The sequence below is a fragment of the Chroicocephalus ridibundus genome, chromosome 2, assembly GCF_963924245.1.
Source record: "Chroicocephalus ridibundus chromosome 2, bChrRid1.1, whole genome shotgun sequence".
Taxonomy (NCBI): Eukaryota; Metazoa; Chordata; class Aves; order Charadriiformes; family Laridae; genus Chroicocephalus; species Chroicocephalus ridibundus.
Genome location: NC_086285.1, coordinates 16,471,317 through 16,497,289, shown reverse-complemented (window position 1 = coordinate 16,497,289; position 25,973 = coordinate 16,471,317). Strand labels below are relative to the sequence as shown.

The window sequence follows — 25,973 nt, the reverse complement described above, 5'->3', positions numbered from 1 at the left end:
CATGTCACTTTCATATAGCAATGTATAGAGTGTGTATTTCAAATTCTTTATTCAAAGTACCTGCTGACCGCTGCCCTTTTCTAGTCTGTCTATCATCTCCTCAAATTGCAAAGGAGAGATGTCCATCCTTTTCTTCAACTTATTCACAAAGATCTCATCTTCCGAATCCAAGTCATAATCCGGCTGCTCAGCATCCAAACTAAAAGCTAAAGGATACAGTGAAAATTAAAGTTAGTTTTACTCTAGAAATGTTTTCTTCTAATAGCAGTGTCTGGAGTACACATCAGATTCTTCTGAAGACAAAACCAAAATTATTTGTTTGAATGTTGAACTAATACTACTTAGAAGTTAATAGCTTTTTTCTTGAAAAAATTACACCATTAAAAATCAGGAATAAAAGTTAGTATCTATTTGACTATGCTTTTGTTAACCAGTGAAAGCTAGCCAACTAGTGGCTTTCAACCTTATTGCTTTCGGTAAGAAATTTTTAAATTGGTCAGACTTTTCAATGCTGTCTAGTACTCTGGAATTTTACGTATTGTATTATCAATAATTCAGATTTCAGCCCAAACACGCTTTAAGGGTACCTCTACAGAAGTATGTGCAGACTGTATTACAATGACCTTACACACATCCTCATCAATGATTTTTGTGATGTAGACGAGTCAGATTAAACAAGTCCAGCATGGTCTACCCTATGTAGCAAGGTATCTTCAAATACATGTAATATTTTGCAGAACACAAACAACTGTTTTCCACAATACCCTATGAAAATGCAGCATTCTGCATTCAAAACAAGATCTCCCTAGTTCTTATGCCTCATTCAAGTTGTTTTAGTTGGTAAGAGACACAAATCTCTTCCCAAGTGCACATTTGGAAACACATCATGAAAAGCACCATTTGTTTTTAATAAATAAATAGGTAGAAGACAATGCAGCTGAAAATCACTATTTCAGCTGTTAGACCACTAGCTAAAGAAAAGAAGAATGAAAAACCGTGACCTTAATATCAGCATGGAAGACTGCTAGTATTAGTCTCTTCATTTACTTAGGAGCAGAGCAACATGCTCTAATCTACCTGATCTTCCACCTAATCTAGTGAAAGATGTCCCTGCTCATTGCAGGGGATGTTGGACTACATGACTTTTAAAAGTCCCTTCCGAACCAAACAACTCTATGATTCTAATACTTTAAGCCGTCACTGAAGCTCAGACTGATAGGAGTCTAACATTTAACAACAGTTAATTAGGCATGAGATCTCTTTATATAGCACAGATACTATTTAAATTCTACTAATTACACCATGCAACAGAATTCTGCAACAGATAGTACTTTTTATAATGTTTTCAAAAGTTATCTGAAGTAATGTGGTGCTCACATCAAGGGTCACATCCATACAGAATAAATGCTATCTTCCAACAAAAACAAATCCCAACACATTTGCAAGTCACCAGTGATACCAAAAACCACCTACTTTTAGATACAGGATACTTCCATGCAGGCACAGGCAACTACTACTACTGCCATTTCTGCTTGGCTTCCCAACCCTTTACTATCATTTTATCCTGGTTAAGCAAGCCGTAACTACTGAGAGTTACAGAGTGCAGAAACAGGCCTTTTAGATTGCTAAATTTAAAAGTATTAATATATAGACATAGACTCAGAAAGGGCATCTATCTACTTCTTGATCAAGATCTAAATATACCTCTTCAGTAAGAAGTATATATTCCTTTACATGTTCGAAAAAAATAATTCTCAAAGTCAGTCTTCATGCAAGCTCAATAGACATTTAAGAGTAATCTCTTGAACTACCAGCAAAATAAATTTCTTGGGGTAGATGTCAATGAATGAGTTTACTTACGCTGTATGTGAATCAGCTGCTTTGGCATTTTAAATTCTCCAGGATATATAGATTCATAGTATGCGATATTACTTTCTGCTTCTGGAACTGGTATAACCATGTTATCCCTCTTCTCTCCATATACTTGTTGTGCTGAGATAGCCCGTTGGAGATGATGTTCCTACAAACAAAAGTAAAAAAAAAAAAAAAATCAAGATGAAAATCTGAGAAAATATTTTCAGTGCTCAGACTTTTTAAAGTTGACGGAAGTCTATTTCTTTGCAAATGCTCTCATTCCAAATCCCTGCGACCAGACCTAAGAAATCGGTATTGCACACTCGAGACAAAGATGCACTCCATTAACTGGACGGTTTCTCCAGTAGGTGGAGCCCTCCCCCCGACACAAACACACATACCACTTCAGTTACTAAACTTAGTAGTCAAGTTGCATGTTCTTGGCACACCAAACCACATAAATCCATCTTTACATATTTCTGGAGAGACACTTAAGATTGATTAGACATACAGATTGTTACAAGTAGCTGCAGACAGATATTCACTCTGGTATTATCCTGTATTTGCTACAGCCATTTATTGCCAGTCATGTCAGAAAACCAGAAAGGAGGCTTGCCATCATCTCCTATTAAGAAGAGAAGCAACTATTTTTACCCAGACAGAGAATGATTCCTGAAGACATTCTCATTTATTGCAATGCTTTCCATTATCCTCCTTTTCCCCCTCCTAACCCGTGAAATAAAGTTTATTATTAATCTATAAACCACGAGGGTGAGAATAATTAACTTCTAGAAATCTCCAATTGTTTTTCAAGCTTAAAATTATTTATATTTGCTACTAGAGCCTAAGTAACAGATTAGTAACATTATCAATTCTAGTAATGTTGTACTGCTACTATTGAAATGCATTCCATTCTTCTTGTGCTGCTGTCAAGACAGTTAGTACCATCAGCAGAGTTCATACAGAGTTACCAACAAAAACCCACACAGCAAGATGCACGCATGTATACAAAGGGTTTACCGCCAATGTAACAGGTAGTTTTTTCCTCAGTACCAAAGCAGGTTTCTTAAGTTTCTATACTATTCCTTCTTAGCTGCTCAGTAAACCAGCATTGCATCAATTGTGCCAATACAGCTATCACTGAGATGCTGTAAACCAGATTACTGAAATACTCAAAATGGGAACCACAGCGAAAGGGTGGCAGCAATAATTGGTTTTAATATTGAAATAAAAACCTATCAGTGTTCATCTGTATGATCTTATTACATCTTTGGCGTCATTTACCTGGACCTGAGCAAAGCCTTTGACACTGTCCCGCATGACATCCTGGTCTCCAAGCTGATAAAATATGGGTTTGATGGACCGACAATTCAGTGGATAAAGAACTGGCTTGACGGCTGCACCCAAAGAGTGGCTGTCAATGGGTCCATGTCCAAGTGGAGGCCAGTGACAAGTGGAGTCCCTCAAGGATCAGTACTGGGACCGGTCTTGTTTAACATCTTCGTCAGCGACATGGACAGTGGCATACAGTGCACCCTCAGCAAGTTTGCCGACGACACCAAGCTGTGTGGGGCGGCTGACACGCTGGAGGGAAGCGATGCCGTCCAGAGGGACCTTGACAGGCTAGAGAGGTGGGACCATGCCAATCTTATGAAGTTCAACAAGACCAAGTGCAAGGTCCTCAATCTGGGTCGAGGCAATCCCAAGCACCGATATAGGCTGGTCAGTGACTGGCTTGAGAGCAGCCCTGAAGAAAAGGACTTGAGGGTGCTGGTAGACAAGAGGCTCAACATGAGCCGTCAGTGTGCACTAGCAGCCCAGAAAGCCAGTCATATCCTGGGCTGCATCAGGAGGACAAGCGTGGCCAGCAGGTCGAGGGAGGTGATTCTCCCTCTCCACTCCACTCTTGTGAGACCCCACCTGGAGCCCCTACTACAAGAGAGGTATGGACGTGCTGGAACATGTCCAGAAAAGGGCCACAAGGATGGTCAGAGGGCTGGAGCACGTCTCCTATAAGGACAGACTGAGAGAGTTGGGGTTGTTCAGTCTGGAGAAAAAAAGGCTCCAAGGAGACCTCATAGTGGCCTACCAGTATCTTAAGGGGGCCTACAAGAAAGCTGGTGAGGGACTTTTTAGGATGTCGGGTAATGGTAGGACTAGAGGAAATGGATTAAAATTAGAGACGGGACGATTCAGACTGGACATTAGGAAGAAGTTCTTCACCATGATGGTGGTAAGACACTGGAACAGGCTGCCCAGAGAGGTGGTGGAAGCCCCATCCCTGGAAGTTTTTAAGGCCAGGCTGGATGGGGCTTTGAGCAACCTGATCTAGTGGGAGGTGTCCGTGCCCATGGCAGGGGGGTTGGAACTAGATGATCTTTAAGGTCCCCTCCAACCCTAACAATTCTATGATTCTATGATTGTCTGTCTGACTTCAGTTTACCCCCTCTTCAGTACAACAAAGGCAATTAACATCTACTATCTAAACTTGAAAAAAAGAAAAAAAAAAGAAAATTATAAAAATAGGCTTTACTGTAAACTGCACAGTTAGTGCAGCCTCAAACTAAAACCTGTTCCAAGATGTAATTCTCTTGGAAGGATTCACAGGATTTTAGGCTATCTTTACCTTCAAACAAGCCGCAGTGTTTTTTTTTCACATCTGTCCCCTGTTAAAAAGTTTCTTCACGAAAAGAGTAACACTTATCATAAAGTCGCAAGTAAAACTCACTAGACTGATTTTGACCCTCCAGCATTTGTTAAGTGCAGACACGTATGTCACCTAGGAGATGTGGCAGCCTAAATTCTTTCTTGGGTATGGGACAAAATAATTTCTTTTCTACCTTTTAGTGAAGCACTGCTGCTAGACACCTCAAATTTGTGTAAACAGTAATAATTCTTCCAGAATTTGTCCCAACAGCTACAACTGTTGCAGAACAGGGAATTAAGCTTTATTTCCATGTAGTACCGTAGGATTCTATGTCAGATACACTGTAGTAGTCAATGGTTTTTGAGTAACAGCAAAGGCTTACTGTTTCATATGAAGGATTCAGGATGCATTTTATCCCAACTTGTGTGTTTAAACACAAAAAATTGCTTTGTTTCAGGGAAGAAAATGGGGTTAGACACTAAACTAAGATTTCAATTTCTCTGATCCATCCCTGATATGGAAACGATCACTGAGTTAGTACCAGTAGTCTATACAAATTTCTTAACAGGCTTCAGTAACAAGTAGTTAAAAAAAATTTAACAGTGTTCTTAAAACAGAAGCACAAATCAGTTTCACCCGACTTTCATCCCAATTACAATAATACTCAGTATTTAAGCAGAGTGTATTAGGAGACCCACATATTACTAAAGCAACTGGATAAAAGTTCCTCCACTGAAACTGGTAAACTAATCTGCTGTTGGTATCTGTTTCAATTCATCACTATGAAACTCCACTAAATAAAAGAAAATAAACAGACAAGGCGACCTACCCTTTACACACACAAAAAAAAGCCTTTTTTAAAAGTCAAGATGCAACTATCCACTAGGTCCCTTGCCCCGCCACAGAAAGAAGTTATACTGGATTAACTGGGGTTTGTTCTTCAAAAATTCCTATTAGTTGTTCACAAAGAGATTAGTATCTTCCAGGTGATTACTGAGGCCAAATAATTTACATTATCCATATTCCTCTGGGAACTACTGTTAAGATAGCTTGTTTGGAACCCTCTAGGCTCCTACTTTTTCAACAGGCTGTTATGGGACTTTGGTTTGAGGGCTTTTGTTTGAAGTTTTTTTGTGGGTTTTATGTTGATTTTATTTCAAGAAGCATGGTTGCAGTGCCTTTTCCCCTTCTCTGAAACATCATCTGCCCCTTTAAAGTTCTCAAATAGCTGTGAAATAATTTCATCCTGTTTCTTTAAACTCCTAGCATGAACTTTAGGCAAGTTAGTCAAGCTCAAAGGCTGTAATCTGTCATGTCAGAAGGAAACTCATCTAACAGCTACCATCACAAGGTGCAACGCAGTCTTGTGCCCCTTGCTGTCATTCTCCATATTACCACTGCCTTATGCCAGACTGAACCTATGACGACAGCTTAGGGAACCAAATCCACAGAAAGCCATCTCTCTCCTGTTATTTCCCCTGAAAACAATTAGAAACGATTAGTCTTCTGACAAATTAGTTCCCTGAACTGCCAGGGCGGAGGCAGTGGGGAAATGAAGAGAGAAAAATGAATCCCTTTGGTAGCAGTTAGCCATTAAACTGGCTTAGCTGTATCACTAAACTAAAAACTGTCTTTTTAAAATGAATACCAAGGGAAAAAAAAAAAAAGATTAAGATTCATGAAAAGCTATGGCAGATAAACATTTCAGCCATCTCAGTATCACATACAATCAAGAAGGTTTCATCTTATTACAAATATTTACAGAATATTCTCTTTTTATTCTGAACATTCATTGCTAGATGGATCTCATCTTGTTCTTCCTTTTGAGGTAAACCTTTCCTGTAAATATTAATTGTTCACATATTATTTATTCCTATTAATCAGTTTCCACTTTCAGTTCATTCCGATTTCTGTTACAAGGTATCCTTATTGAAAGCATATTGGAATAGCTGCAGTTGTCTTACAAAAACTCAGTATAAAATACTGAAGAACACCGGAGCCTTATCAGTTTCTTGCCCCTCCTTCTCAACTTGCTTCTCCTGGATCTTTCACCAGTACCCTGTTTCACAACACGTACTGACTGAAGGTAGTTTATTCTCAGCAAAACTGCCTTCCGCTTACGTTTAACTATTTTCAACATATTAGTTTATGCTTATATCCAGAGAAGCTTCCCTCTCCAGTTGCTTTCTCTGCCTGACATAAAAAGCTATCAGAAATACAACTTTGGGAGTTGGTTGTGCTGTGATGCTAATTTGATCAAGTACTTTCAGAACGATGGTATGGTACTGTTCTTCAAACTTCATTCCCTCTACCTTGTACAAATGCTCATCTGGATTTGCATTTAAAGTTATTCAGAGTTCATCCAAACCCCAAAAAATCTGCCTGCTCTTCCCCCTGCCAAGTTCATTTTCCATCAGGTTAGCCTTCCTACATTGGCTCATCATATGGTCAGACCATCCCAGAGTCAAAGGGATGCAGTAGGAGCACTCAGCCCAGAAACAGAGGGTGTCTGAGGAGAAAAGCAGCTTCACTGTGTTTTGCAACACCTAGCCAGTAACATGAAACTGTACCTCACTCATCCCACTATACTCCCGTACAGAAAAGTATTTGGATGGTTAAAGTTACAACACTTACCAGATTACCCTGCTAGTTGTTTAAACAAACAAAAGCTCGACAAACACTTTGCTCCTTTAAAAAGTTTCCTCTAATCAGACAGGAAAAGCCCACCAAAACAGCAACCCTTCTTCGAACTACACAGAAGGCATGATGCGCTTAAGAAACTTCCCAAGCAAAATTATATCTTGAAACCATTCTTTATTCTGTGGTCTTCCTTTCTATTAAGATACCAAGTTTGTCCTTCGTATCCACTCTTACTGTATCAGTACTGCCATGCATGTTTCAAAACATCAAAGAGTGAAAAAACAATCTAAAGCAAGTTGGCAGCAGCAAAGGCACTAGGGAAAGCAGGAATACAGCAGAACAGCTCTCACGGCAGCCTGAGGGAATTGGAACTTTAGTTCAGTTACGCCTTGGGGGGCAACAGGACCTCTCTCAAATCATAATGCAAGGAGACACTGGTGTAATTCTTCAAAATAATTTTAGTACTTGCATACTTGTTGCATTTCTACCACACTACATTAAAAAAAAAAAAGCTGCATTACAATAATTAGAACACAAAAGAGAAAGGATACTGTAATTGCAATTTAACCTGATTACAAGCAGCATTCTTGCCTGCAAGCAGAAGTGTAGCAACTGAAAGCAAGCAGTTATTTGCCTTTTTACACATTTTGGTAATACTTGGTAAGCTTCTGGCAACATGACTACTGAATTCCAAGTTAGTTACAATTTCTCAAAGAAAATTGGCACTGACGGAGCACAAAGATGTCTTTGACGAAGTATTTACTCTGCAGCACACCTGAGAGACGGTATTCAAAGTAAGATAACCACAACACAAAGCATTAAGAGACTAAGTGAAATAACCCTGTCATTAACAAATCAAAGGGACAGAATGCACATTACGGTTTTAGAAAGTCAATTGAAAAAAAAAAACCAAAACAAACATTACTGCAGTAGCAATGAGTACATCTTCTTAAAAATGAAACAAACAATCCACTCTTTTGTAACTTGACTGCGTGTTTCTTCAAATAATTTCTCCAAATTATTCCAGAGCTCTTAAAAGAAATAATCATTTAAGGCACATGTGCTTATGGAAATGACCAAAGCAGCCAACTCTGAAGTCCAGTGCATAGAACAGAAGCAGAAAATCTCCAAATTCTCAAAGCCTACCCTAAGAAAGGGAGCGCTGTCTTTGTCAGCAGAAGCGAAAGATTAGGTGGTGGAGGAAGCCCCACATAGCAAGTGGAAAGGTTTTTAAAACATATTGGTTCTTATAAAAAGGACACCGGAGTGAGCTCAAGTCTATGCACATTATAATGACATTTTTGCCTCTAAAAGACAAAAATTACACAAAAGGACACTACAATTGATTCTGTCATTACTGGGAACCACATCAAACCACTGCCCATCTACTGGTCTCCACAGACCTGCTGACTTACACCAGTGTTACTGGGGAGAATCCTCTCACATCCACTCCTTGTCTGACAGAAGTGCTTTCCAAAGTCACCATCTCACAGCTCACACTATAACATTTGAAGTACGAGAACTATAAAGAATACCAGTTTCAACAGGTCAAGAAGCATTAGGCTCACAACAGTTACACTAAAACAGAAAGCAGCTGAGACAGAATCAAGGGCACACAAGTATACAAACTCATGGACCTGTCTTTTTAATACACATATTACCTTCTAGCAACTTGTGATCCAAAACTCTTATAGAAAAAAACCAAACACACAAAAGGAGTCCAACAAAATTGCAGCTCACCTTAAACACAAACACATTAGTCTATAATTAAGATGAAATAAGAAAACATTAGGAAGTGGGGAAAAAAAATATATATGAAGTTGTTAATTATGTCATCCAGAAGTGAACTGGTGCAAGAGCAACCTGATTCCAGGCTATAAAGGTAAAGATTTTGGCTGCTAAATTCACAGGGACAATATTGTTCCTGCACCTTGGTTATCTCACATCAGCAATGTTTACTAGTGGAGGACAACACAGCAAAGTTGCCAGGAGACCCAGCTGCACACCAAGACCACTCAGACTAACTCATCCCACAACATACGGTAGGGACTACTAAAGCACTTCTACGACCTTCTGCATGCAAATGATTCCCCAACCTCCCCCCTTTCCTTGACTCAGTGAGCTATGGGACACACATCCTGTCTCTCAGCCACTTGAGGATCTCTGTAACCTGCATGATCAGGGATAGTGGCCTCTTTCAGAAGAGCAATGGTCAATCTACTCTAAAGGAAATGTGTCCATAGATGCAATCCAATAAATCTGTGCACAAAGGAGACAGAAAGGAATAAAACAACTAAACTGGCTTATTCTCTTCACCTTCTCCTCCTGTTACCAGATCTTAGTTGTCCTGCAATTACTAACTAGACACAACTTATATCCAAGATTAGAAGGATCACAAACAGCAATTTCAGAAAATTACGTGCAAAAAAAATAAGATTTTTTTTTTATGCCATCCCCCACTCACATTATTCCTTCCCCCTCCCTAGAGCCAGTTCACACATCAGATGTATGTTTCTGAGGGAGTTTGCATGTATGCATAGTTATCTGCCACTGCAATAGAAAGGGCTTACCCAGGGACAGGCAAGCACCAGTGATGCTGTAAGCAAAGGTACAGAACACACAGCCAGCACACAGTAGCCATCCTAGATCAGTGTAAACTGTTCAGCAATACCCCAGATTTTCATTGCATTTTTTCTTATCTTTAGGGCAGCAAGTAGCTCTAGCAGCTTCTAGTATGACTGAAAGCAAAAACACCCAGTTCTTCCTGAACAACAGGAATCACAGGTTATTACTTAAGCACTTATTACAGAAACATACCACACACTTTTCCTTTCACTACCTCACATGCATACTCAGTCACCCGTTACTACATGCAAAACAGTGAAGACATTCTGGCAAGTTTGTTACAGCATCTGTTTCCAAACAACTGCTGGTGAAGAGCTCCAAACCTGACTGAAGTCATACTGATGAGGGCAATCTGATCCTGCCTTGCAGATCACAGAAGCCTTCAACAGGTATTCTGGCACAAGATCAGTCCCTGAATTACACCCATCCTTGACTTTGAGACAGCAAAGCCCAACTCCTGCATACCAGCTTATAGATCTGACCTTTGATAATGGCAAGACAACACTAAGCATACATGCAGCTTCTACCCTCTTGACCTCAAGTACATGAATATCATATAATATGTTATTAATAGTTTAAATTTGGTCACAACAAGCACACAAAACAGGATAGAAGTGGTGGGCCAATAAAGCAGAGCCTTATGTCATTCCTTGCTCTCCCCCTATGATGGGTCCTCAGGAAGACAGTAGATCACTTCTCCCCCCCCACCTCCCAGTCTGGCCCACAAGCAATTGAAAGCCATCTTTCTATTAAGACTAACATACACGGACACAGGATAAACACCTTCTCACACCCATTTAAGCTGCCTGACGATTCACCCAAACCACATGGCTATAGATCTTCCCTTCTGAGGCTGCCAAGATCTCCCAATGCCCTGAATGACTCTATGCAGTAGAGAAAATTGTTTTCTTGTTATTATAGCAGAGCCTAAAACTGTCCCTTCATATGCCAAACATGGAGAAAAACTATGGAGATCACTTCTGTTAATCAACTGATGTCAGTCTCATGAGTAGGCAATTAAGAAGGATTCCACTGTAATTACTAAAATAATTAGATCTCTGCTACAAATGCCAACTTAAAATAGCTGCACAGGATTAAACAGCAATTGCTCAGTGAAAACGTGATCTAATTTACTTTTTAAAATATGTGTTTTTGTAATTAACAGACTATCAAGAAACCTTGCTAATTATTAGTCTTTTTATCTGGAACACTGGTTAGAAATGAGGCTAGCCACATAGTCCTGAGCACTGTAGTCGACTGCTTTCCCCATGTTCAAATCAGACGCTTCTAAGAGTACGCAAGGAATCGGCCCTTTTCTTGGAAAAATCTTGCTTCCATATTCATGGACTTCCAGCAGCAAATTACTTACAACTTCCAGGAAGTTTTCACCTGCTATGCTTGTTCAGTGCACAGTGGTGGGGAGGTGGACGACACACAGGGCATTGGACCCAGAAGTCTAACAACATTAGTATTAGAGATCACAACAACGCTAGAAGAAATGGAGAGTGATTTACTGTACTGTTACCAGACGACTGAAAAGAAATTAGTTTCATATTTTAAATTACTGTGGAAACAGATAGGCAGAGATCAAGAAACGAATGAGACTGGCTCGAGACAGGCTAGAGAGGGTAACGTACACAACCTAGGAACTCTGGGAATCAGGAAAACTCTAGTATTTAACACGTACATTAATTATGCAGTAATACTATAGTTCACAAGTGGAATTTAACACCTCAGTCTTCCCAGCCACAGGTCCTGTGCAGACTACCTAAAAAGACTGAAGTGACTCATCTGCTTGCCAAATTGCCACTGCACTACATGCATTCAGAACCACAGACTCAGTATCAGTTTGAAATATTTTGTTTAGAAATTGCTACTAGCTCAATACTAGCAGGAGGATCTGTCCCATCTTCCTCAGCATTGTTAACAGCAATAAATATTCCCCATCTTTTCCTCTGTAACCACTTTGACTCTCATGAAACTCTTCAGCCTATGCAGCCCTGTAACCCAGGAAGAGGAAGGGAGTTATTCTTAGATGAGTCTTCTGCTGTGAGCTAAATCAGTTCACAGACAGGTAATGTAAAGACCACAGCAAGCTCTAGGAAAACAGTGGAATCACCTCTTTTTAGTACCACCACAGTTAAACCAGCTCAGCCCATCTCATGCCGCAGTTGACTCATAATAAAATTGTATCCAGTTCCCAAGTAAAAAGATAAATGCAGCAGTATCTTGCCACTTGCTTAAACATTACTGTGCATCTGCAATACTGCATAACAACTCGAATAATTTTGGATGGCAAAAGCTGTACACTTGGATTCCAGCATTTTTACTAGTTACAGGGACTTGATACTACTGTTAACAGTACTGAGCACTGATTTAAAAAAAAAAAAAAAAAAGCAATGTCATCTAAATAATGAGTAACATGGTAGCCCAACTTTGCAGCAAGCAAGTTTCTGTTCTGTTTCACTACTCTTCTGAAGGATACCAATATGGAGATGCACATAGGGTTGTGTGTTCCAACATAGACAGGGTGCCCCAACTATTCCAGTTACATATCATAGCAAAATACCATACACAGCACTGGATGAAGTTAAAGGTGAGTTATAAATCTATATTTAGATAGATAACAGGACTTAAAGTCAACTGAGTTGCGTGAAGTTTTCTACTACATTTCTCTTAAAGTTTTCTATGTCAAATATGGAAAAAAATCTACAACTCCATCCACAGTAGTTGTTCCTCAGACCAGGTTTTAAACAATACTCATTAAATCAACCTCTTTCCCTTTGCAGTTAAGGCATATCTAAATCTAGATCCATTAATCAACTCGCAGCAGTACACAATTAAGACAGGCAAGGCAGAGAAAAACACCAGGTAAAGAAGTAACACATGGTCTGAGAAGCGCCTCTATCTCCCCAGTATTAGCCTACCACAGGCTTAAAAACATTCCCTTCCACAGGCCAGACTGCACAAACTGTGGAGATCAACAGCTTCCCAGATCTACATATGCTCAAAGATTCTGAAGAAAAAACAAGTCTAATGAAGAACAGGATTTGGTTTCTTCTGCTAAAAAGCATTAAAAACACATTTTGAAAACAGTATCTAGAGCGACTATTTCCTCCCCTCAGAATTTGCAATAAGACTTTGAAACTTTGCATTACGCGGAAGCCAGATCTCCAAACACCAAATTGTGCAATTACCCAAAGACTTTGAATAAACTGATGTCCAAACTGGTTGACCAGGCTAACCTAAATGATAGGAATTTAAAAAAATGTAAAAACATTTTTGAAACTGCAAGACAAGTGTGGATTTTATCAGAGTGCCACTTTGTCTAACGCCATCTCAAGAAGGAGCCCATGGGAATCCCTACCAAGGGCAGTAAGAACAGCACAAAAAACAGAGCCATACACCCACAGCTGTTCTTTCCCTGAGCCACAGGACATCAGAGGCTGGGGGCACAAGCCACATTTACTTTAGTCTTTGTGTTTAGTAGCCTGATAATTTTTTTCTTCTACGAAATTTTTAGTCCAGTGTGCACTATGCAATTCTAATGTCAATATTAATAAAGAGGTTTGAGAGATACCCAACACAAATGCAACTTTATTTCTGGTTGGGGGAAAAAAGGCAGATGAACAAAAAAATAAGAAAAAAAAAAAGATAAATCAGTGAGTAAGCCATGGGGCTTACACAGTAACAAACAAAACTACAACAACTCTACCTTTCCGTAAGATTGCTTCGTTTGTACAACATTCTTGTCAGGTTTAACTACCTCTTTTGTAAAGTACAGTTTCATTACCTCAAGCAGTCATTCACATTTAAATATAATAGAACTTGATTGATATATATACTGAACATTTTACAGTATTCAAGTTCTGTGGGGACAGCAAAACATCAAAACCATTATCATGAAAACCAAGTATCAACATTTGCCTAAATTTATTCATTTACGAGTTAAGGCTCAGCAGCTCATGTCAGACAACCAAAAAGAAGGTTTCCATAACAACTTAAACAATCTACGCACCTTTTAAGAAGTCACACGCACGTTCCATATAAAAAGCTCATATACAACAGTCCAGTTAAAAAATCCAAACTAAAGAAGCTTCCAGAGCATCACCTTAAACTATCAAGCTTATTTCTGATTTCAGAAATAAGCAAACAAAAAACCCTTTTAGCACTATCCATTTCAGTGCTACAGGGAAGAAATAAAGTCTGTAGAAAAGGCACATGGTGAATCATAGTAATGACTAAAAGCTAGTCTGTTAAACATGCACACTTTTGTAGACTCCACGATACCTGCATTTTAAGTACTTTATTCTTTTGTATAACACAGAATGAAATAAACTGTCACATAGGGATGAGTGCGTAAATGTGCACAGGCTGGCAAGAGTGTACCTAACCTTGCCCTTGATAACTGTCACATTGTCAATGGTATCAAAGTTCCCATCTCATATTCTGCCCAATCACAACTTTTGTTACAAGAAAGAAAAAGAAATAACCCACACATTGCAGTTTCTAACTCTTAAGAAGAGAAGAGGCTTTTTCATGTACAAAGACGGCAAGGTATCAAGAGAGCTGCTAAGACTTTTGAGAAAACTAGAGAACCCCCCCTAAAAGTACAAATGCTAGAAGAGACATATTCAAGAGTTATACTGCTTAAGGCATCTAGTAAAGAAACCTACCCAGCAATTAGTATAGAACTAAGTTTTATCAAAACATGTTAACGAAAACTCAAGTAAATCCTACCAATACCTTTCAACTAAACTGCTCTAGCTTCTGTATTCACAACACACAACAGATCATCAGAATTTCAGATCTGATGCCACAAAGATGGAAAAGTGCTTCTTCAGTAGTGACAGTGACAGGTGCAATACTGAAGAACTTAAAATAGATCTTCCAAAGACTACACGCCACTGTGATAAATTTATTTATGTATTTCCTGCTGCAGGTATCAGTCTTCAGTTTGCAAATCTACAGACTTAGCCACTTTTCTTGGCTTAAAATGAACACTGCTACATTTGAACGGACAAAGACGCTACCTAGAGCGGAGATCCGTGTCAGGCTGAAAGGCTCAGGCTAAATGCCAACTTAAATTTCCTGATCAGTAAAAATGTTTTGAATGACAAAGTGCTACATGCACTATGAGTCAGGCACTAAATCACTATTCTTTATAGGTCAACTGTTCTTGGTGTCTTGTAATCTTCACTTTTATTTAGATTGCCTTTAAAAACAAAAGACAGACTAGTATTTCAAATTCATTCAATTTGTGCAATTATGATCAAACTGTTTTTAAGGCTGGTATAAACAGTGAACAACTAAGGTAAAAAAACCACAGTAAAGCCATATGGAAGAGGTGAGGAAAGAAGAAAGAACAGGGGTGAATGGGAAAGGTTTACTATAAGGACAAGCATTTCCTTAATGATCACAAGGTCAATGCATTGCAATGTGAGAGTTAAGTGTCTGACTGGACAAAACAGGACTACTGAAAGTGATTTACAAGGAGACAGAGTCAGTTAGTTCAGGTCACAATGGCAATGTTAGCCCAGCCAAGTTTTTTGGTTTCACCACCACTGAAGTGGCATTTTAACACCTTTCACTTACACAGCATTCAAGTCCGTTTATGACCTTCATTTATAGAAACAAAACAAACCAAAAAACCAACCCCAACACAAAACCCCCTCATCTTTTCCATCACTCATTAGGTCTTCACTGTTTATATCGACTGCATTAGTAAAAAGCCTCTGCCCACAACACAAATTAAGTACACCATATTTCCTCCACCTCTTACAGGCAGAACAGTTGAACTCCATCATAACACAGAGTCACAACACAGAGCTGCCTGCTTCTCCACCGCATATGCAGCTGCAGACTGCTACTGATTCTTAATGGGCAATTCCTGGCTACAGAAGAATAAAGTTTCAGTGGTATGAATATCCATGATTTAATGTCCCTATATAATACATAAATTAATATTCTGAAGCATAATAGACATTTTAGAGAGTGCTTTGTGCCCTTCTCAAACGCTGAGTCCAAGAACATAGCCCACATAGCAGCAGAGAAACCCATTTACAGGACTTCAGAAAATATCCCATTACAGTAGCCATCCTACCCCTCCCTCTCACCACCTAGTGCCATGTAAACTACCAGAGGTTGCAAGTGAGATTTTGTACTTTGCATGACTTCATCACGTCCCTTCTGTGTAAGGACTGTTTTAGCTATATTGCTGTTAATGAGTGTATTATAAAAAAATTATTTAGCACATCATATCTTGAAAAACATCAACTTGACACTGCATACACTCTTAGAGAACAAAATTCAGAGCGCCTAACATGGTATGCTTTTAAATTACCAAATACAGCCTCAGTTTCATATGGCTTATCACATTAAATGGTCTGATCATTCTATATGACTCCTGCATTTTTTCCACCTTGCTGAAAACAAAGGACCAAATAGTAAATGATTGATAAAAAGCACTGATCAATAGAAAGTAAAATCAACGCTATAATGCAAAGTGAGAAAAACTAGGCATAAACATAAAATGCATTGTTAACAAGAAATTCTAACGGAGATGACAAAGTACTTGCCACAGTTTGCTATCACAAAGAGGTCTCTATGGTACTTAGGATGACGCTTAAGCCCTAATGTTGTGGGGACAGTTGCCCTTAGGTTTATCAACACATCACTGAAACTGGAAAGAAAAGTCTTCAAGACTAATACTTCAGAGCTTTTTATAATAATAGCTTGAAGACACCTAGAAGGTTTTCCAACTTTTTTTCTTTTGCATCTTTGGTTATTTCTGACAGCACGCTTCTGGCAACTAACTACTTGAAGTTCTCAAACACATGGTATTGTATGACTTTTTCCTTCATTAGGTTATATTCCTTTCCCAGTTGCTAAGTTAAAGGGAACTACCCTATGAAGCACTTCTAGCTATCCACAAGACAATGTATTCCTACTTCCTCCATCTACTCAGTATTATGACAAAGACTTGACCAAGTAGAATTAGTTCAGTAAGTCTAAGTAAAATGATGTTCTCTCCATCCCTGGAAACAATACTGCTGCCAAAAGCTGGCTTAGGACCTCAAATTTCAATTCCACCTGTGCAGACAGTGCCATCTGCTAAAGTGGTGGTCTGACTTCCTTCAAATCCTCAGCAATAAATACTGTCTAGCAGTCTCAGGCAATGAGAATGCGTAATTCACATTTAACAAGTGTGAAAGAACAAAGTACTGAAACAATCCACAGAGTACACTTCTTAGCTAGAATTTAGCTCTATGACCATCTGAAGAGAAGTTAAACCGCAGCTTAACATACACGCTCCCAGTTAACGGTGGGAATAAACCACAAAACCACGACAAACATCCAGTATAAACACAGAAGTAAACTGTACATCCACTTCTGACCACAGTGCAAAACAGCCTGGGATAAGAAACTCTCTCCAGTAAATTTATTGTTACATCTTTCCTTTCTCTATTAAATAAAAAAGTGCTTTTTATCCAGAGTTCTCTTGAGCACAGGTCACGTAAGAGGTCAAACTTACATTGCTGAGAGACATGACAATGATACTGATGCAAAGACTAACACTGGAAAACCTTCAAATTATTTTTTTCCAGAAAATTATACCAGAGAAATTACAATTTAATTTAATACAAGCCAAAATAAGATGTACCTAAAAGCCAGATAAAGCTCCCAAAGACAACATTTAACTACCATCTACCAGCTCAAGGTCTTTCCACAGTAAAAATAAAGATGCTATGGAGAACCAGGCCAGACGTAAGGGTGGATGCATTAACTGCAACAACTTCCTCCAATAAAGCCCTGAAGATCATCAAAAAACCCTCACCCCCTTCTGTTCCAGACCAAGACATGCCAACTTTGCTTTCAATATTTAGCTATCATGAAGCAAATTTCTAAATATCTTCTCAAGACAAGACACATCAAATACCTCTCCCTTCAGAGGAAGGCTGAGCGAATGAACATGCAACAGGCAGCTCTGTTAGCCACTCTTACCCTACAGTTCCAGTAAAGACTTTTTTTTAGGCAGAGGCACTTTGTAGATATGTATGTTTCATTAATTTCCCACACATACTTTTTTTGCACTGAACAAACCTTACATTACTGACAAAAAAAAAAAGGGAAGCTGGCTCACTTCAGTTTTGGTAGCTCAAGTTCTTTCCCTTCATACAAACTGCAAGAAAATTAAGTCTTACCTACTGACTTAGCTTCAAGTTTTTTTGAAGTTCTAGCTTGGTGAAATACATTAGTTGCCCAAGATGGACTGTGAATACTGAACTACCTTTAGTCCTAACATTTCAACAGTCTCATATAGTACTTAGCCTAGTTTAAGACCACAGCATCCTCATCAGGAAGCAGAGCTAGTGCACCAAGATTAATCATAACTTTCTTCTATAAAAACAAAGATAAGTAGCAAGAAAAGGCCAAACAAGGTCATACTGTTTGGCTAAGAAAGTGATAGTAAAAAAATTTAAAAATCGTTGAGAAACAGAAGACAGTCCATAAATTTATCCATAAGCATCTGAAGGATCCAACAGTTTTGTAGAAGTAACTCACTTAAAGAATTCCAGTAACCACATAAAATACAAAAACTCTGCAGGGCTCAAACTCAAATTGTCTCTTACCTGTAGCCCTACTCCCAAACTTTCCAATAAAAAAACCCTGTTGTTTTAAATTCAGCTCTCTTCTGAGATATATCTAGGTTAGTGAATTGTAAATACTGTAAATCAGACCACAGTACTGTAAAATCTTCTTCCTGAAGTCAGTTCCTATTTTCTGACACTCTTTTCAGAATTCTTTTTCTTGTACTTCAAGTAGTGAGAAAAATCAAGTATCAAAAAGGCACACAGGACACATCCTGCTGAAATACTAATACAGGATTGGGAGTGGGGGGTGTACATTTACCACAATTAAAAGCTGCATTTCTTACGCAAAACATAAAGGCACAGGGGAAACCAAGAATATGATTTTATCATCAGTGTTCAAAGAAACTTGAGAAGGGAAACAAAACTACAGAATTTGAAAACACAAGAGAACAGGACATTTCAAATAATTAATCTTGGGAAATGCTTGGAAGAGAAGATGACACCTACTATGTAGACAGACTAACATGGGGGTTGATAATGGCACAGACAGAAAAGTAAACAAATCAAGTTATGTTGAGTGTTTACATACCTATGCCAAGAAATACATTTTGGGCGAGACTCATTACAGATCGACACAGTTTGGCAAAGTAACTTGCACTGTTCTTCTCTTTCCAAAACAAGTTCTGCATCTTTAACCCACAAGGATTACACTTTCATGACAACACAGCCTTGTACAAAATCCTCAAGTTTTGAAAGGGAAAATCTGGAGACAGAAGCCTATGCAGAATTCAGCTTTCCATGCTAACACCTTCCATGCTTTGAGTTGGACACCTCATCAGTGAGCCACCTGAAGACTCACATTTCTTTATTGAGAAGGTGGCTGATGCCTCAAGCCTGTCAGTGTTTAAGAGGCATTTGGACAATGCTCTCAATTACATGTTTTAACTTGGTCAGCCCTGAACTGGTCAGGTAGTTGGACTAGATAATCATTGTAGCTCCCTTCCAACTGAAATAGTCTATTCTATTCTGTCTATTCTACTACAGCCCTTCAAATTATAACAGAAAAGGGACAGCAGCATTAAATGTATATATAGGGCAGCCTTTGCTACAACTCTCTCTCCTCAAATTTAAGCTTGGTACACCTTACAGACAGGCTACAAGATCTGTAATTAATTTCTATTTACAACCAGGAAGGAACAACCTTGAAGCCATTAAATAGGTATAAAGGTATGAATGTAAACAGATGTTGGAAAGCAATCCTTTCCACCACCACCCTCTTGAAAGCTTCGAATTCAAAAAGCATGAATTTCTTAACTCCTGATTAAACATAAAGGAAACAAATCTTTAAGAGTGGTACTTAAACCTTAAGAGGATAGTTTCCGCTCTCACTCAAACTACCTGTGCTTGAAGAGACTGACAGACCAGGAAGTTTTCAAACTTTTATTCCATCCTCAATTCACCTTCACCTATTTGTTTAACCAGAAAGATCCTCCCAGAACAGGGTTAGGCCTTGAATGTACATACAGCTGAATACACAGAAAACCACACACACTGGTGGAAGGGAGAGCAGGGTGTACATAAAGGCTTATTAAGCAGGAAGAGAATACATACAGATACAAAAGCAGCAGCCAGCATTTTTATTCTGACGCATTAGACATTTGATGCATTCCTTGATGTTAAAGCTAGTTTTTCCTCTTACAAGTAGAAAGTGGAAATGAAGTGGAAAAAGAACACATAACTTACTACATAGACTGAAGACCAGAGAATTACAGTATTCTGTTCTACCAGAGCAGACTCCCACACAAATACACACACGCTCTCCTTTAAAACAAAGACTTGAAAAAGTAATGTATTAACTTACAGGTATTCAAAACTCACATTGAATACTCTTTATAAATTTATATTGAAATAATTGCATATACATATATGAGGAATATAATCATATAATTAAGGCACAAATACTGAGACAGGGACAAAGAAAGTGATCTACTCAAAGAAAACATTAGCGGATTTAAGGGCTTGCCACATTGCACTTTTTTCCTACCTGAAACAAATTAATATTAGGCAGGTGCCTGTGAATAACTTAAAAGTTTACTGGAATATAATGCAGGACATTAGCTATTAAAATGAAAAGAAAAATAATGCCATGTCACCCTGATCCTCAAACATTAAGGTTACTGAATTATTCCCCATTTCCATTACTAATGTTATTAACATTTTACTGTATACAATTAATACCTGATCCTTCGCTGAAATCCATAACATGATAGATCAAATCTGAAAAAGTCAGGAAGATAACCTTACAAGGCTCCTCTTTAAGACAGGTTGTGAAGATTCCCAGGAGGCAAAGTCTCTCCATACAAGCCTGGCCTTAAAATTACTCACAGTTTACCCTGACATAAGCTCCTCTCCTTTAAATCCAAAACCCTGCCAGTTGTATTCCTTCTTGTGCTATTAAGAATACTGCTAACAAAGTCATGTTTGTGAGATTTTTCCCCCTCCAGTCTTAATGTAAATAATAGGAGAGATATTTTTAATTTCTTCCAGTGGTTAACCATCCTCACTGTAAATAACAGTACTAAGTAAGGCTAACCTTTTTTTGTCTTTAAGCCTGAACATGAACAATTGGTCTCACCGTAGTTAACTGCTACGAGTAAAGCCACTGCTGTTACATGTCTTCTCTTTGTGCAATTACCAAGAAAAGGTTAGAAACAATTTGAGTATGCATACTTCAGAATAATTCCTTAAGACTGGTCTACATCTAGCTTTTCTGGAACAGCTTTTTTAGGAGGAATTAAACTGCTTTTTTTATACATATAAAACTTATATAGGCAATAAACAAATTAGAAGAACGTCCTCTGCCTAGACCGTAAATGTTGCATGTTAAGATTGTTCGAAAGTGTGTTTGCTAATTCATATTTCAATTCATATAATTTCAAAAAAGAATTTGGACTTCCCAGAGAAGCCTCTGACCTGCATAAGGCACTGATGATCAACTAACTCTTCTCATTATTTTCTGAAATCTTAAGTATTTTCAACATTACTTTAGAGTATGACATGTACACCTTCACCATTATTACATGTGTAACTGACACCATATACAGAACTAACATCACATTATCTGCCATGGCAGTCCCCTGCTCACAACTTCATGTTAGTGCCTGACTTCTCTGTGGCATAACAACAGGCTATTGTGGTTCCTAAATTTTTTTACACAGAACTGCTAGCTTCCAGGAAGTTGTCAAATCCCAGAGGTATGGTCTGTACTTGTTCCCAGATGAACGTGATAAGTTTTGCTTCTGATTTCAAATTGGGATGGGCAATCTCATTCCAGCCTCAACAAATTCCACCCATCTGTAATAGAAGCCTACGCCACCACTATCCATCTGACTTCAAAAGGAAAACACAGATGGGTTTCATACTACAGAATTAACCAGTTTCTTTAGGTAGTCAGAGACAGTGCATAAACTGCTCACTATAGAAGCTACTTCTCATCATCAGCCAAACTTCCTAATTTGCATGAATGTTCAGGTGTACAGAATACCTTCCAACATTAAGCACAATGGAACAGAGAGCTTTGGTATAACTGAAGGTGAAATATCCAGTAAGCTGCCACTATTACTAAATAGCTGGGAGCTGGGCACAGAGAGAGAGATGGAAAAAAACTTTTCATCACCTGAATATTTTGACATGGTATGGGAGTTTTCTTACACTTGAAATTTGGCTGTTTGTGGTGAGCTGTCACTTTTTTTTTTCCCCTCTCAAAATTCTCCGGCTAAGGATCACGGATCTTTTTCACAGAGATATATGTGAAGTAAGTTACTAAGCTCAATATCAAACTAAAAGGTAAAATTAAGGCCATTATATGAGCTCACATAAAAACCTCTTCCAGCTCTGAACTGAGGTGTTTGTAGACCATTGCTTTACACAAAATTGCAACAAGCCCTTGTTTCTCTGTTCCCCTCCTACGAAATTATCAAACACGTATGCTTTTAGGAATCTAATCTACAAGTTAAGTGTGTTTAAAATTAAGCACAAAAAAAGATTAGACTGGTATATAAAATTAATTCCTCCTACTATGAGCAAACAGAAAAGCCGGACAAGGGGGAACAGGAGATAAACAAGAAGCAATACTTTTCCAGTTTGCAGGACTCCTGAATCAAACAGTATGCAAAACAACCTGCCTCTACTCTCCCCATTTACTTCCAGATCCTTTAATGTTTCAGCTCTCCTAGTCTAAGAAGAGACCACTAAAGGAGTTCAGTTCATCTGTTTTAAGATTATACTTGAATTCTACAACTGGCGGCTGGGGGTTACAGTGACATGCAGATTCTCTTCCGTTAGTACGCTAAAAACTTTACAGTGAAATAAAATCCAGACTTAGAAGTGATGATTCAGTGACAGTACGTGTTATGATTTCACATTCATATAATTCTGATTGCCCCTACGAGATTCTAAAACACTTAGTAACAGTGAATTGTGCATCAGCAAGGTAGTGGTTATTTTAAGAGTACTTAAGAGTAAACAGTTGTTCAATTATCAGAAAATCATAGAATCATAGAATTGCTGAGGTTGGAAGGGACCTTTAAGATCATCGAGTCCAACCTTTAACCTACCCTGACAAGAACCACTTCTAAACCATGTCCCTAAGTGCCCCATCTACCCTTTTTTTAAACACCTCCAGGGATGGTGAATCCACCACCTCCCTGGGCAGCCTATTCCAATGTTTAATAATCCTTTCAGTGAAAAAATGTTTCCTAATATCCAATCTAAACCTCCCCTGACATAACTTGAACCCGTTTCCCCTCGTCCTATCACTTGTCACCAGGGAGAAGAGGTCAGCCCCCATCTCTCTACAACCTCCTTTCAGGTAGTTGTAGAGGGTGATAAGGTCTCCCCTCAGCCTCCTCTTCTCCAAGCTAAACAACCCCAGCTCCCTCAGTCGTTCTTCGTAAGGTTTGTCCTCCAGACCCCTCACCAGCTTTGTAGCCCTTCTCTGGACACGCTCCAACACCTCAATGTCCCTCTTGTAGCGAGGGGCCCAAAACTGAACGCAGTTCAGTTACATACTTCTAGGAGGCACACAGAGAATGCAGTTCCTTAAACTTCCAAGAATGTAATGAACTAAAAAAAAGTCTATTGGACCTTTAGTGAAATGTATGTGTGTAATTCAAGACCATTCATACAGTTACTCGCTACACCTCAGCTATATGCTTACTTCACACATTTTTAAATTCATCATGTCTTAGATGACAATATATAGGTCCTTTCTTGTACATTCCTTGACAGCTTTTTTCCTTGATAAGGTAAAAGCAGCTGTTTCAGCAGCAAGAAAATCCAGACACGGTAGCTTCCCAATGCCTCCAGCATAGATTTGGGAAGAGAAAGGCATATTTTCTGAACAGGTATTGCTTGGAAGAGATCTAAGGTAGCTGTGCTCAAGGCAGTTTTATGGAGAGGATGTGATCCTTGAGCCTACCCAAACTGGGTAAATGGGAAATTAACTAAGCAGTGCTTTGGTACATTAAGAAACATTGTATTATATACGTTTAAGGTGTTCCGAAGCATTTGAATGAACATTGGGTTATGTTCACCAGGGTTTTCATAGCATTTAGCAAATAATGACAATTCATGCTGATATCAGAAAAAAAAAAAAAAAAAATTATGTCTTATAATGAAATTTTACCAAATAAGCTTTTCTTAAACATCCCCAAAGCTAAGGCAGGGAAGACAACTACAACTGTGGATTTAAAGAGATCAAAAGTACATTTTAAACTATTTCAACAGTTTGCTCAAATACCAGGTAACACAGTATGACAGTACTTACAGATGACAATTGCGCATACAGACTTAATTCCACCTTCCACGCAACCTGTTAGTTACATCATAACACATATACAAAGGAAAACAGTAAGAACTGAATGAACTTATATGAGCTTAAAATTTCAGCCTCTGGGTGCTTAATTCTTCTATCTGCCACTAGCAACACTAACTAAAATTAGAAAGCAAGCTTTTTTAAACTTTGAACCTTAAGAACAGAACTCCACATAGTGCATCAGTCTGGCAGAAATCTTGTAGAACAAGAAAGCTGCTACTCCAGAGTTAAGATGAGGACAAAGATTAACCACTGGACCATGGTCTTATTTAGAAGAGGGAGTTAAGAGTAATACAGTGAAGTAACAGGACCTCTCACCGCTCAATTCTCTCTCTCCGCTGCCTCAACACCAAGGACAGAGACACCGGGATTTAGTAAAGTTTACCTGACAGAAAATGTGCATCTAAACCTAAACAAACTTGAACATGCACAAGACTAAACAGAAATGTAACAACTAAAACCTTAGTATGGCCACAGTAATATCAGCATTTACATGAGGATAACAAACTCACTCAAGGAAAAAATGTAACAAAAAAATCCCTCAACCCCTAATTCCCATACTCACGGCACTGTGATTAGTTATGGAAATGTCGTCAACATATCCGTATTTTCCTATTTAGACAATTCATTTCTCTGATGTACACCAGGACACTTTTTAAAAGTATCTCTGCTCACACACTAATCTTTGTTGAGGCATTGCTTAAGCTAAGAATTTCACTCTTCCTGGCATTTTAAATATGCCTTAAAAATGTTGATATGAGGTACTTCAAACACATGGCTTTTTGCTTTTTCCTTAACTCTGAAAAAAACCCAAACACAACAAACCAATGATATTCACAATAATTTTCTGAACGCCTTTTTTTTAAGTTATCTACAAAGTCTCAATCAAAACCCCCCTAAGTTTCTATTTTTTTATCTAAGAGAACCTAGAGCCTGGGAATACAGTGTGTGTCCTATCTCCTTTCTTTTTAGAAAAAAGAAGGGAAAACAAGCGTAGTTTTCCTCGGTTTGACTGAAGGCCAGCCATCAAATCTAGGACGCCCGTAAAGCTAGGCATACTTTCTTTCTGAAACATAAGTTACTGAATATGTCCAAAAAGCTTCAGTCTGTCTTATTTTTTTCAGTAAAGCATTTTACTTCAAATAACTATCTGCTCTGGTTTTCCAGCTGTCTCCTTTCAGTCTAGAATCTGAATTTCCAATTCAAGAAAAAGAGAAGCAACACCCCCCCCCCCAAAAAACACAAAACAACAGGCCACACAAATTAACACCTTTAAAAAAAATCATTGACAAAGGATAAACAAATCCAATCCATCTACTTTATTTCAGGCAGTTACAAATTAAAATGGACTTGTTAGCCAAATGGACATTACTGTATTATTAACAGTGGTCTGTTGTCTAGTTCTCAAAATTACAGTGCTAGGGATGTTTTGCTCAAAAACAGGATTTTGAGGTAATACAGGGAACGTTTAGTGTTGGATAAGAAATGCCATTACATTTCGAAGGCTCTTCTTTTTTAGAGATGCATACGTCTCCTCATAGTTTTTAGTTTCTTAGATTTAGCAACAGACTTGGCAACAGCCACAATGTGTTTACCCTAGAAACTTGGGAGCTAAACCAACTGTCAGAACACAGTATCAGTTGATAACTTCCAAGTACCACTGTGTGCGTGCCAAGGAGCTTTTTACTATAGTCTTTCACCTCCAAACAAAACCACTAACTGAAGTCATGACTTACTA

At 38.5% G+C, this 25,973-nt stretch overlaps 1 protein-coding gene across 7 annotated transcripts in view; it reads right to left on the bottom strand.

Moving 5' to 3' along the window:
* EPC1 (enhancer of polycomb homolog 1) overlaps positions 1-25,973 on the bottom strand; it is a 67,483-nt gene that overhangs the window by 20,905 nt on the left and 20,605 nt on the right. For all 7 annotated transcript variants that reach the window (XR_010069792.1, XR_010069793.1, XM_063324500.1 and 4 more), the window contains 2 exons: positions 1,861-2,020; positions 61-206 (listed from right to left, as the gene is read on the bottom strand). Coding sequence is in view for 5 of the 7 variants with exons in the window: in XM_063324495.1 (XP_063180565.1) it covers positions 61-206; positions 1,861-2,020 (306 nt within the window). In the remaining 2 variants the exon portion in view is untranslated. The remainder of the gene's footprint in view (positions 1-60; positions 207-1,860; positions 2,021-25,973) is intronic.